General features: G+C 37.3%; 1 protein-coding gene across 1 annotated transcript in view; it reads left to right on the top strand.

The window, feature by feature from the left end:
- Nucleotides 1–13,809, top strand: part of LOC140148344 (leucine-rich repeat serine/threonine-protein kinase 2-like) — a 169,604-nt gene that overhangs the window by 118,528 nt on the left and 37,267 nt on the right. The window contains exons 41-49 of the mRNA XM_072170267.1: nucleotides 2,669–2,723; nucleotides 3,138–3,272; nucleotides 3,624–3,782; nucleotides 4,610–4,698; nucleotides 5,012–5,112; nucleotides 9,058–9,158; nucleotides 10,722–10,802; nucleotides 11,217–11,299; nucleotides 13,055–13,182. Coding sequence (XP_072026368.1) covers nucleotides 2,669–2,723; nucleotides 3,138–3,272; nucleotides 3,624–3,782; nucleotides 4,610–4,698; nucleotides 5,012–5,112; nucleotides 9,058–9,158; nucleotides 10,722–10,802; nucleotides 11,217–11,299; nucleotides 13,055–13,182 — 932 coding nt within the window. The remainder of the gene's footprint in view (nucleotides 1–2,668; nucleotides 2,724–3,137; nucleotides 3,273–3,623; nucleotides 3,783–4,609; nucleotides 4,699–5,011; nucleotides 5,113–9,057; nucleotides 9,159–10,721; nucleotides 10,803–11,216; nucleotides 11,300–13,054; nucleotides 13,183–13,809) is intronic.

The following is a 13,809-nucleotide window of genomic DNA, read 5'->3' as shown; positions in this document are numbered from 1 at the left end:
GCTACCGGACCACGAATGCAATACACTTTTTTCACCCAATTTTCAAAATAGAAGCACTTGTGATTTTACCTAGAAGCAGCCGGTTTGAGAAATACATGAAAAATCTGAATAAAAGCCCAGAATCTTTTCCAATCTTGGCAGATGCTTAGATTCAAGCCTACATTTATTACCTGGCACAAATTTTTCTCCAAAATTTGCACAATTTTTTTGGTGTTTAATATTGATTTATAGCTTTACCGAAATGTTAAAACACCGCAGATCAGGACGGAATCCCACAAGAGACATTATTTGGTGATGTGAAATCTTCACGGACCTCAAGATGTTTGATTTTATAATTTCCTAAGAGTTTTAATACTAATTAACATTATATAACTTCACTTTGAGTGACCGATCACAAGTTGACATTTTTGGGGCCAAATTCAACTTGGCGCCAAATTCAAATAATGTGCTATCTACTGTAGATAGCACATGTAATGGGACAAATTAAAATCAATTTATTTTGACAATGTTGATCCCAATCTGTAGGCCTATAATGTCTGAGACATGAAGTTAATTTTGTAATGCACGCAAACAAACAAACATAAAGGCTGCTGGAGCTCATGACACGGGCCTTGGATCAGGTAAACTGACCTTATGTGTGTGTAGGAGGGGGGGTAGGCTAAACTTATGACAGACAGCAAGACAGACACATAGATATGACAGAAGCAGGGAAAACATAACCATAAAGGCAATGCATGAATTATACAAGTGTTGAATTACATGGGTCTTTGATCATGTTGGTGAAATCATAAGCTTAGCCTAGCCTAGCCACCACCTCCACCCCCCCCCCTAATCCAGGCAGTTTCATAACAGTGCCACCATACCGATGTTTTCTCCATCTCCAATTTGGCTGCCTGTCATAATTAAGCTTAGCCTACCCTACACACACACCCACAAAAGGTAAGCTTACCCATTCATGTATTGATCTAACAGTGCCTCTATACTGATATTTCTCCAAGTCTCCAATTTCGGGCCATACCTCACCTTAGCACTGGTAGCCTAGTAAATGTTGCTTTTTTCTGCAATTTTAGCTATAAATTATATGAATTACAATCAAAACACCTCATCAGTCAATATGCAAATGCTAATCAAAACTTGTTTGGCACAGGTCTAACTTGCTGAATCAAAAGCGTCTTCCGTGATAGGCTCACACACGTACTCTCCCTTGAGGGTGCACAATAGTAATAAATTTCCCTATACTTTGTGTACAAAATGGCCTCTATTCAAATGGCTCTACCTACCTTACGAAGCGACTCAATTTTTCAAAGTGATGTTTCCCTGACTGACAAACAAACAAGCAAGTACACAAACTAAATTAAATATATTGGTGACCATTGAATTTTCGAGCTACCGGACCACGAATGCAATACACTTTTTTCACCCAATTTTCAAAAATAGAAGCACTTGTGATTTTACCTAGAAGCAGCCGGTTTGAGAAATACATGAAAAATCTGAATAAAAGCCCAGAATCTTTTCCAATCTTGGCAGATGCTTAGATTCAAGCCTACATTTATTACCTGGCACAAATTTTTCTCCAAAAATTTGCACAATTTTTTTGGTTTTTAATATTGATTTATAGCTGGTTAACTTTTACCGAAATGTAAAAACACCGCAGATCAGGACGGAATCCCACAAGAGACATTATTTGGTGATGTGAAATCTGTTATGAACAGTAAAGCACTACTATTCAAAATAAATTTTATCGTCTACCTGATTGCCAACCAATGAAAACAATTAGTGATCCGGTGATCTAGCGCCGACAAAAGGGCTGCTTTTGTTGGCTGAAATTTGATGCCAACCACACGGTCATGGTAACTCCCAGGAAAATATTATGACCCGGAAGTGTCTCCGCATGGGGTCAAAAGTGTTGTCTAATGTTTATTTGTCAGAAAACATTATTTTGAATAGAAGTGCATACAGATTTCAGTGTTTTCTTTCGCACAAACTGTGTTGGGAGAGTGACAAAAACCAGAAAATTTGATTTTTTGGTTTTTGTTAATTATAAATTATATAATTACTTCATCTAGGTATATGAAATAAAAAAGCTTTAATCTGTGATTACACTAGCACTAAAATAATTGTGGAACTTGTTACTTTCGAAAGTGCATTTGTGGATAATTATCACTTTAGGACAAAATTGCTGTATCATGCTTATTTTCATGAAATGAAACCAGGAAGTACACTTTCCTATTTGCTATAGTTTTCAGTAAGGTTCTTCAGCGGTCTGCCGATTTGGCACTGTTTATGGCTTAAACACAGAAGTGGGGGTCTGATTTGCTCATTGAATCATGTCATCATCACATCAGCACCTCATTCGCTGGTCAAGCTGCGTAGCATTGTGTGACCTAGTTCCTTTTACATGTTAATCAGAAAGATCAGAGCCCACACCACTGAAGTAATTGGCTGAACACTATAGTAACAAAACTCATGAATGAAAATTTTGACCCAATCCTAACTTCATGGGAGTGGGTCACTTGTTTCTTCAGTACTGTCATTTATAACTCAGTGAAGTGAAATGTGATTTTGAATTAGTAGAGTTTATAGTTCTTCAAGCCGAAACGCAGTGTTGGTGTTGCCACATAAATTTTATCATGTTGAAATTTTGTTGTTGCATCCTTTCTCTGTTCAGCTCAAAAATCAAAGGTCAACCAATCCTGGGCCAGATGATTCCTTACAGTTACTTGGTAAGTACCATGTGATAAACTTGCTACCAAAATAGAGTGTTTTTTATTCAGTTGTAAAGGCTCAGAAATTTTGGTGCATATTTACATATTACCTGTGATTGGTGGCTCAGTGATTTCATGCTGCTGACTCATTGACAGGTCTGCATTGCTCTGCCCATATTTGGAAGGGTTTGGTGCATATCCCAACATGGTCCACAGAAGAAAATACTTTGAACAATATTGTAATAGTAGTTAACAAAGGAATCATCACATTGATATGCATATTCATATTTGCATTAATATTTGTATAATTTATCGTTTATATTTGTATTGATTCTTATTTCTGCATGACAGCCATAACAAGAGATTTTCTGATTATGAATTGAATGTATGTTATTCTAATAGTGCTTAACTTACACCTTCATACTTTGACAGAGACTGGAAGAGATTCTCCAGGAGGAAGCCAGACAACTGCATTCAACACGTCAGGTTCCAGTAGTACTCCACAGCAGAATGCTGCAGCTGGTTAGAGAACACAAGCTACAACTTGAAGAAGATGAACTGGCTCAAGTAAGTGGATTTAGTTCTTATTTTAAAACCATGCTTCTGACCATCGACCTGTAACTCGTGGGAAGTGTTGAAGATTGTTTTCAAGCTTGAAGCATATACATGTAATGCATCCGTTTAGTGATCGGAAGCTTGTGGGTTTGAATCCCATGCCGGCACATTCCCTCGTGTTTTTTTTCCAAGTTTGGTTGTGTGCCGCGCAGGATTTGTGTTTATTTGTTGTCTTGTTTAAATATAGCACTTTGGGTTGGTAAACTGTTCATTCTTTCACATATATACATGTATTTAATCTCTTAGTTGAACTATTGTAAACATTTTGTATGACTTTGACCTTTTTCCTTACCTTGATACCAGGCGGTGAGATTCCTTCATGAGACCGGCATACTGCTTCACTATGATGATCCTGCCAACCAGCTTAGGGATATGTACTTTGTTGAACCAGAATGGTTGTGTAAAATCATGGCACAGGTTGTGACTGTCAGGGAGATCAACCCATTCATCAGTCCTAAAGGGGTGAGTTGGACTGGATTTGAGATTATGTAGTAATTTTGATTTTCTTTATTGCCAAGAAATAAAGGTATATAGCTATTGAAAAAGAAAGGAAATACTTTTGTACTGATTTTGTTTTGTTATTATAGTAAGTTGTTCCTTTCTTGTGTTGAGGTCAAAAAGAAAGGATGTTCTTCTGATATCTTTCCTCAAAAGGTTCTCGGTATTTAAAGCTCCAAAACTGCCTTCCTTATAATCCCAGAAATGTTTCACAAACGGCATCATTTGTACTGTTATCCTTGAGGATATTTGTACGTGTTTGCTAGAATATGTAGTCAACGTAGAAAGAAATATGCTAATTGCAGCTAACATTAAGCGTATTTGTAGTGAATGCAACTGGTGTTGTGATTCAAAATTGGACATAATATTCTCTTAAGTGTTGAATGAGGGAATGACCTCAGCTACTATACTGATGTCATAACTGAAAAGTGCTGAGTTGTATGTACCATTTCCAGCAATTCCACACTAAATTTATCCTTTGCTCTTTACAGTGTGCCAATATCCAGCCTTATTAAGTATTTTGTAGATGTAGATATCTATCCGTCATATTGATGTACATTGCGGATACGGCTGGTGTTTATAATGAGAATTTGACGGATAATTTTTGACGTTACTGAATTGTTATACATTTAAGTACTGACAATCTGCTCCCACTATAAACACGCTAAATGAGAACTGATCTTGAATTTTTTTAACAATACATCCATCCAGAGCTCTGTGTTATTTCCCATTTATTTAATAGAGTGCAGCATGTGATTTTATTATATTATTATTTTGTTGCATAAAAACAGGAGCTGAGAGAAAATGACTTACAGGTGCTGTATTCCAGGACAGAACTGCCAGAGTGTCTCATTCCGCAGTATCGCAAACTGCTAGAAAAGTAAGTTCTCACAGGAAGTGCAAAGATTAGATTGGTAACTCAAATGCTCTCTGGATGATGCAGCATAAAGTCATTGGGCAAACCTCCTATGTGCTTGTGGCCCCTGAACATGCTTAAAACAAAACTGCCAACAGGTTACATAGGAGGTTTTGCTCTAAAGATTTTCAGGGGCCAAGGACACATAGGAGGTTTTTCCTGCCAAGCAACAAATTGTTTTCCAGAAGTTTTCAATACAAATAAAATGAGATATCCACTTGAAGGCATATTTTCCCTGGTACATAATAAAATGGTGACTTGTATATTTTTGTTGCAGGTTTGAAGTAGCGTTGCCCATCAATGACACCCAGCTGCTGATCCCATGCAAAATGCCAGTGCAAAGACCTACAATACATCTGCCAAGAGGAGAAAGAGAAGGTAGAAAAACATTCCCTCAAATACATGGCTTTAGATTCAGTTCAAGTAAGTGCAGATAAACCAAGATCATGTTTGCAGTGCTACATAACCGGGATCATCAACTAACTCAACATCATGTCTAGTAACCTATCATGAATCTTCCTGAAGATTAAGTCAGCAGGGCTAACTTGGTGTGGGTTGCAGGCTTACCATGTGTGGACTCTTCCAGGATTAGCTCTTTTCTTGTAGAAGAGACAGTAGTCATACTTCATATGTGACATCATCCTGATGTGACAAAAAAGCTTAAAAATGTGACATCACCCTGATGTGAAAAAAGCTTGAAATTGCTTATTTTCAACATTACACTCATTTCCCTTGATCATGTTGCATACCTTTGTTTTTACATAGCTACAGTGATACTTTCTTTATTAACCCTAACGCCCCAGTTGCTTTTTGGCATGGGGGAAGGAAAGAAGGAAGACAGAAAGAAAGAAAGAAAGAAAGAAAGAAAGAAAGAAGAAGAAGAGAAAACTTTTTTTCTCGGGTGCGGTTTTGAACCCCCTACCCCTCGGGTGCCATGTCCGTGCATGGTCCTACCTTGCCACGGGTATAGCTTGCTCGGCCAAGCTTTCCGTCGCCATATGACTGTTCGCATGATGCCGCAGTCGCATCATGTGGGATACCTGCTTGTGCCTACGCTTTCTGAATTGAGGTTTTTTAATATTTGATATGGTTAGGGTTAATACAAACATATAGGAGGAAAATTAAGGTGTTATTAGCCCTAACACCCCAGTTGCCTTTTAGCGATGGGGAAGGAAAAAGGAAGAATGAAAGCAGAAGAGAAAACTTTTTTCTCTGGTGCGGGTTTAAACCCCCGACCCTAGGGTGCCACGCCTGTGCACAGTACAGGCCTTCCTTACCACTGGGGTATAACTTGCCTGGCCAAGCTTTCCATCGCCATATGACTGTTCACATGATGATGCAATCGCATAATGTGGGATACCTGCTTGTGCCTACGCTTTCTGAATTGAGATTTTTTGATGTTTGGTATGGTTAGGGTTAATAATGATAACAGTGATACATTAAAAAAAGTATAAAATGGGTCTTTATTTGAGCCCATTTTCTCTTTTATTTTATTGTCCAGCATAGCCATGTTAGGCTTCTAATAGTTAGGCTGCTAATAGTCATCTGAGGTTGTGAATGTTTGTTTGTTGGTTTACAGCATTCCAGATTTGTAGAAGTGAATGAGTTTATGTGATTCAAAATGTAGGAAATTCAAACGAATTGTCAAATTGATCTGCATAAGATGCTGCACTTGCTTGAATTTGATTTCATATTGATTTATTTTGATTTTACTGCTTGAGCAGGTTACCCAAATTTGCTGTAGAAGTGACGTAATTAATCGGATGAAGTACCATAGCAATAGATGAATACAATTTTGAATATATCGCCCTGCACTACAACGTTCACGTCATACCTATGCATTGAACCATAGATGTCAAAGAACAGGGATAAAGACCTGGATTGTAATTCTATAGAATATTCATATCATGCTGATCACTTGCATCTGTAAGATTAGTATCTTTGAAAAGAGTGGTATTGTATTCAATCTATGATTGCATACAGACAGAGGTGATGAGTGCAACCTTGTAGTGCAGGGCGATATATTCAAAAATTGTATTCACCTATTGCTATGGTATATAGTTAATCCGATTATGACATCACTTCTATGGCAAATAGCAATGCTAATCTTAAGGGCTCCCGTTAATGAATTAGTAAATGAGTAGTTGCCAGGCCTCAAACTGTTCAGAACATTGTGCATGATCGCTTTGCATTAAAGCAAATCTTTAAACACATTGCAACTTTTGAAATTGCACCAAATTTCACTTAATAAAATCTACTCTTGGCCCTAAAGGTAAGAATAGAAGTTAGGGGTGTATGGATTATGCCTGGTCCTAGTAATGCTAACTGTAATTCTTGGGTTGATTAGTGTTATGCCCATAATATACTAGCTAGCAGATGCATCGAGTAGCAGAAAAATTGCTTGTGATCGCTCGCCAGAAGCAATTGTATGACTTACTAAAAAGTTGCCTGGAAGTCATTCAGAGGTCTGCAGATATTTATTATGGTTGGTACATGTAGGGAAACCAGAAACAAGCATTTATTGTTATTTGCCATAAGCATTGCATGTCTTGTCTTTCATGCTTCAGCACATTGAGTGGTATTATTCTTGTTTTCATCCATTGTTTTTGTTTTCATGCGCCTTAGTGCAAATTCTTTTGGTTTTCGGCGCGGTATTAAATGTCAGTAGTAGTAGTAGTAGTAGTAGAAGTAGTAGTAGTAGTAGTAGTAGTAGTAGTAGTAGTAGTAGTAGTAGTAGTAGTAGTATTATGAGTGTCTGCATCATATGTATGCTCTGTCCATAATGATGAGATGTCAATGCATTCATGAAACTGGTTTGATAATATATTGAAAACACTTATCTTTGATATCTTTATCTCTGCTTCAGCATCTAGATGCATGTTATCCTATTAACACTAGCATATCTATCCACATCTTTTCTCTATACCTCCCAAAAACACTGCAATAAAAAGTACATATTCCTTTTAGAGGTTATAATTTTAAGCATGATATTGATATGAACATGTGAAAAAATTGGTTAGCTTCTATTAACTGCAGATTTTAACACCGTATCACATAGAATACCTGCCTGTGCATATGCTTTTGGAATTGAGGTTTTTTGATGTTTGGTATGGTTAGGGTTAATGTGTTTCATTGATCAGTAAGACCATCCATTGTTTGCAGTCTTATCAATTTGGAGAGCATTGTGTATGTTTGATACACACTAAAACGTATCTCTCAGTATATTACTATAGAAAAATTATTAATTTTGTGTACATCGTGGAACATTCAACTACGCTTGTTACTCCGCGACTAATCATGCTATATACACGAGCGTACAACGCTACTCTGCGCGTCCATATTACGAGGTTATCTGCGTACAACAGCTTACTAATTTTTCTATAGGCATTTTAACTTTTCAAATTATACCAATTACAACAAAATTAGGACGATTTGTAATTCTTTTTTAACATAAATTATGTATCAAATTGCAGCTAAGAAAATAATCATGCTAAGAATTATGACCACTCTAAAGTTTGACTTATAATTGGCCAAAAAAACCAAGACATTGTGTATTGATATAGAATGGCGTGCAAGCAGTTTGGTGCAGCACTTACGCTAGTTGCGTGTTGTGTTATGCGTGAGTGCCACATGCTTATATAAAGTTAGGCTGTCTGCATTTTATGAGCATCATTGTACACAATGCAGCTTGCATTGCAGTTGGAATTTTAATAAGACACAAAAGCCTGTGTGTCGTGCTTTGCATGATAATAGCATTTCAAATGTGCAGAGATTATGCTTAATAATGCTGAAACATACATATTTTTGGTCAAAAGTTATCTGCAACTTGATTTTACTGATTTAGCATCACTTTCACTCAAATTAACATGTAGGCTGTATCACATTGTATATGTGAAGTATTTGAAAATACACAGAATAATACTTGCCTCCATTGCAGTATGTCATAAATGTTAAATGCACAGGTGATAAATAATGCTTCAAAACAAAAGCAAAACAGTCATTGCTTCATCACCCCAGTGTATTGGTGGAAATTGCATTTGTACAACACATGGCACTATGTAAAGCAGATTGAAACATGCTAGCACAGCACAATTGTATGTTATGCAGCCAAGCAAAAGCTATGCTTATGAGTTCAGCAATTGCTTCACATGCACAATACAACCAAGCAAAAGCTATGCTTACGAGCTCAGCAATTGCTTCACAATTATCCACAATGCAACCAATCAAAAGCTATGCTTATTATAAGCTTGCAATTGCTGCATGGCACCCCACACTCATATCTTAAGCTTAAACATACTAATTCTTCTCTGTTATCGTTGACAGGTTTACTTCACAGGCATTATGACATGCCATACATTCCTATTGGATTGTGGTCTCGTCTTATCATAAGACTACACTTGTTCTCCAAGGACATGTTGGGTGTGGTAAGTACATGAATAGGTAGTCCTGTATAATAAGGTTTTACTTCATAGGCATTATGACATGCCGTACTATTGGATTGTGGTCTCGTCTTATTATAAGACTACACTTGTTCTCCAAGGACATGTTGGGTGTGGTAAGTACATGAATAGGTAGTCCTGTATAATAAGGTTTTACTTCACAGGCATTATGACATGCCGTACTATTGGATTGTGGTCTCGTCTTATCATAAGACTACACTTGTTCTCCAAGGACATGTTGGGTGTGGTAAGTACATGAATAGGTAGTCCTGTATAATAAGGTTTACATCATAGGCATTATGATATGCCATACATTCCTATTGGATTGTGGTCTCGTCTTATTATAAGACTACACTTGTTCTCCAAGGACATGTTGGGTGTGGTAAGTACATGAATAGGTAGTCCTGTATAATAAGGTTTACATCATAGGCATTATGATATGCCATACATTCCTATTGGATTGTGGTCTCGTCTTATCATAAGACTACACTTGTTCTCCAAGGACATGTTGGGTGTGGTAAGTACATGAATAGGTAGTCCTGTATAATAAGGTTTACATCATAGGCATTATGACATGCCATACATTCCTATTGGATTGTGGTCTCGTCTTATCATAAGACTACACTTGTTCTCCAAGGACATGTTGCGTGTAGTAAGTACATGAATAGGTAGTCCTGTATAATAAACTTTACATCACAGGCATTATGATATGCCGTACTATTGGATTGTGGTCTCGTCTTATCATAAGACTACACTTGTTCTCCAAGGACATGCTGGGTGTGGTAAGTCATGTCCAATATGATCTGCTACCCCAAAGCTGTATGATTAATTATAAGGGTTAAATTGTTAGGATTAGGGTTAGGAGTAGAATGGAAGTTGTATACTTTAGACATAAAAAACATAATTATGAAAAATGTAAGAAAGTCTGTCAGTGTTTTTTGTCCTTCTTGTTTTTGTTTCCAAAATAAAAAGTTAGACTAATGTGTTATTTGACAAATATATGAAGAAAATAAACAAAAGAACAATATGAATATTTGAGAATTAAATGATCGAAGAAACACCCAATTTAAATACCGTACTGACGCGAGTATAGTCCCACCTTCGAGTAAAGTCCCACCCCCAAATTTTAAGTTATTTATTTTTTCGGCTTTGGAGTGTCCCTGGAGCTAGACCTAAATGCTAGGATCATTCATGGTTGATTTTTAAAAAAAAAATTTAAAAAAAAATTGTAGGCCTATGTGTTTTGAATAAATTTGTACTCATGTCATACTCTATTAATGATTTCAAAATGCATTGAATTTGTATATTTTTTTTTGAAATTCAAGTATAGTCCCACTCCCAATTTTGCAAAATGTTCACCCAAAAACGGGGTGGGACTATACTCGCGTCAGTAGGGTATATGTTTTCTTCTGCCTCTGCAAATTGTGGGCAAAATGGATTGGTTACCAGGATGGAGTTTCTTTAGATGTCCATTAGAAACCCAATATTATATTTATACCCATTAGATACCTAGAATTATATGTATACATTTTATCTTGCCAGGTTAAGGGACCAATGGTGAAGAATGCAAGTGAATCAGAACCAGCTATAGAATACTGGCGAGAAGGCATCTATGTCAAATGGGCAGAGGTAGGTAATCAACTCAAGTTTGTTCGGCTTATATCAGGCGGAAAAAAATAAAGACTCATAACATTATGTATTGATATAGAATGGCATACATGCTGTTGGGCGCAGTGCTTACGCTAGTTGTGCGTTGTGTAATGTGTGACTAGTGCACGCTTATGTGAATTTACGTGAGTGTGAGTTTGGACATTATTGACGCGCACAGTAAAAAAAAGCAGAATAATTTCCGCCTTATATAAGCCAAGCAAACTTTAAGCCAGCATTTTTACATTTTCTAAATTGTAAATTATGCTTTCTCAATTTGTCATTTTCTGGATTTTAAAGCACATTAATCAATCGATCAATCAATAATCAGCCCAATCAATCCAATCAATCAATCAATCAATCAATCAGCAATTGTTAAATTGTATTCTTTTTCAGGATGCATTCTTTCTTGTGGAGCCTCTCTGTAAAGGGTCTGATGTGTTGACGATTACAGTGCCGCAAACTAAGAATGGATACAGGTATGTATATGTGCTCTTGATGGGGAGCATGTAGGAGGAGGATTTGTGGTTGTGCTTGGGGTGTGTGTGTGTTGTAGACTGTACATTTCAAGCAGTCAAGTTAGCTCAAACGATAAGGCGTTTGACTATGGTGCGAAAGGTTGCAGGTTCGAACCCTGGTGGTGCCTAGTACTCTCTCGTGGAAAAAATGAGTTATAGCTTGAAATTCCACTGGACAAGGAACTTATTGCTAATTTGTCTCATTGTGTCCCTGAATTGTTGTTTAATGGTCCGGACCGCTCGTATTTTTTTGCAAAATTTCCGGTCGCAAAAAAAAAATCTCCGGTTGGAAGGAAAAAAAAATACGGTCGCGTCCGCCCGGCTCTGAAAGAAATAAAATAAAATATACTGCCCTCTTTTGTCACATATTTGTCAACTAATCACTCTCATGCTCAAGAGCACGTGCCCGTATGCATGGTACAATACGCAGTGTTTTTGTTGTAGCTGTACACCTCTAGGGATGAGACGGAAACACGAAGTTGTTGGCTGCAAATTCGGAAGCCTTGATCGTATGAACGTGCGTTTTGTTTTGACAATAAAATATTAATAAACTTTAAACTTTAAACTTGCGTGTGTGGTATTGAATTACGGGCCGAATTACGATCGGATTTGCTGTTTATCTTGCTATCAATCATCACAATGGAAGTGGATAGGAAAGCAGACATAACGATCGATGCTGGAGTTAAAAATCAGTTTAAATGGCAATTATGGCTGGAGTGAAACAGAAGGATGATGCAGGACGGTTTTTGTCGGATTACATACGGAAAGTAGATGCTGCAGGGAAGTATAAATGTACTCACTGTCAGGGTATATATTCGTACGCTAGCAGTGGAAATAAGGCGATCTTAAAACATGCTAACTCAGGTGGTCATAAAGAAAAACGTGAGCTTTTAAACTCAAACCAAACTTTGCCAACCATGTTTCGTGTATTGCAAGCTATTGTGAGAGGAGATACAGATAGAGAGGAAGCAGGGCCTAGTACTAGCGAATGTACATTACCATATGTTCAAGTAATTGCACAGAAGATAAAGAATAAGCACAAAAAACACAAGCACAAGACCCAAGATACCAGGAAACCATAGGTAACTTGTAATTTTAGCTGTATATTTGTAAATCATTTGCTTTAATTTTTAATCTGTTGACATTGTAACTTCCCCCTAAAAATAGCCTCCTCTGTGGTGTAAAATGTGCAGAAACTGTCTGGCTTCGGGGGGCTTCGCCCCCTCGACCCCCACAAGGGCCTTTGCCCCTGGACCCCACCAGGGGCCCTTAGCGGCCCCTGGACCCCACGCCGTGAGGGGCGAGAGCTCCACTCGCTCCGCTTCGCCTTAAGTATTTTATGAAATATTATTTTCCTTCCCAACTTCAGGAGGCAACTGGCATCCCTGATTCATTTGTACAGGAAATTTTTTTTTCCCAATTTGTTCAAAATCTGGGTCGGTCGGGCCCGTAGAACAGGGTTTTCTTTTTTCGTCGCCTAATGGAGAGTATTTTTAAATGCTCAGATTTCCTTCTGCAATTTTGATATTCCATTGGTTGTTCTTTATTAACATCCTTTTATGTAAAGCTTTAGAATAGTGGTTACCACCCCATCCATAATCCTCATTTCCCTAATCTCTTAATCAGGATCCTGAGTCTTACCCTACCACTAAAATCTATTGATAATCCTAACCCTAAAACCTAACCCTTAAGTCTTGACTTTATACCATGTTGCAGGTTGCTTGCCATGGTATGCGATCACCTGGATGATTTGATAGAGGAGTGGTTTCCTGGTTTGATAGAAGTAGATCCAATGATGGGAAGACCATTGGTACGCAGACTCATTCCATGTGTGCAATGTACAGGTACGATGGTTTTTCAATAGATTTTCAACAGAGGACAGTACTGTCCTACTACAACAACAAGAGGGCACAATTGAAATTTTGGCCAAAATTGACCTTTTACTGTAGATAACTGCAGTTTGGTATTATTTATCTATAGAGAATATCCGATACAGCCCAAATTCAGATCGCCAAATGGTAAAAACCTTAGCTTTTAAACAGAAGCTGAGTACATTTTTTTTTTTTTTTTTTATCTCAAAATATGCAATATATCAGTTGTGCCCTTGTATGTTTCAGGGATGACTAGTAGTTTTTTACTGATGCAAATGAGGTACCGAATAAACTAAATCTGAAATATATTAATGCAAAATACTGCTGCACGAAGCAAACATAAAAGTTTAAATCATAGCAGTTTTGAACTAAAATTTAAGTAATATTAAACCAAAAATTCTTTTTTTAAAACAATTCAATGTGCAAATCTTGCAGAACATGATCTTATAAGAAAATAAGCATACAAACTGAGGCGAAACAGGTAATTGTAGGAAAAACAAACTATAGATGCCTTAACCAAAGATGTAATATTATGAATTTGGGAACCGTTACGAATTAGTGAATGGCTGCATATTGTCAGTGGACGGTTGTAACACATAG

Source organism: Amphiura filiformis, chromosome 3 (assembly GCF_039555335.1).
Source record: "Amphiura filiformis chromosome 3, Afil_fr2py, whole genome shotgun sequence".
NCBI lineage: Eukaryota > Metazoa > Echinodermata > Ophiuroidea > Amphilepidida > Amphiuridae > Amphiura > Amphiura filiformis.
Note: the sequence above shows the minus strand (reverse complement) of the source record. Positions and strands in the feature narration are given on the sequence as shown.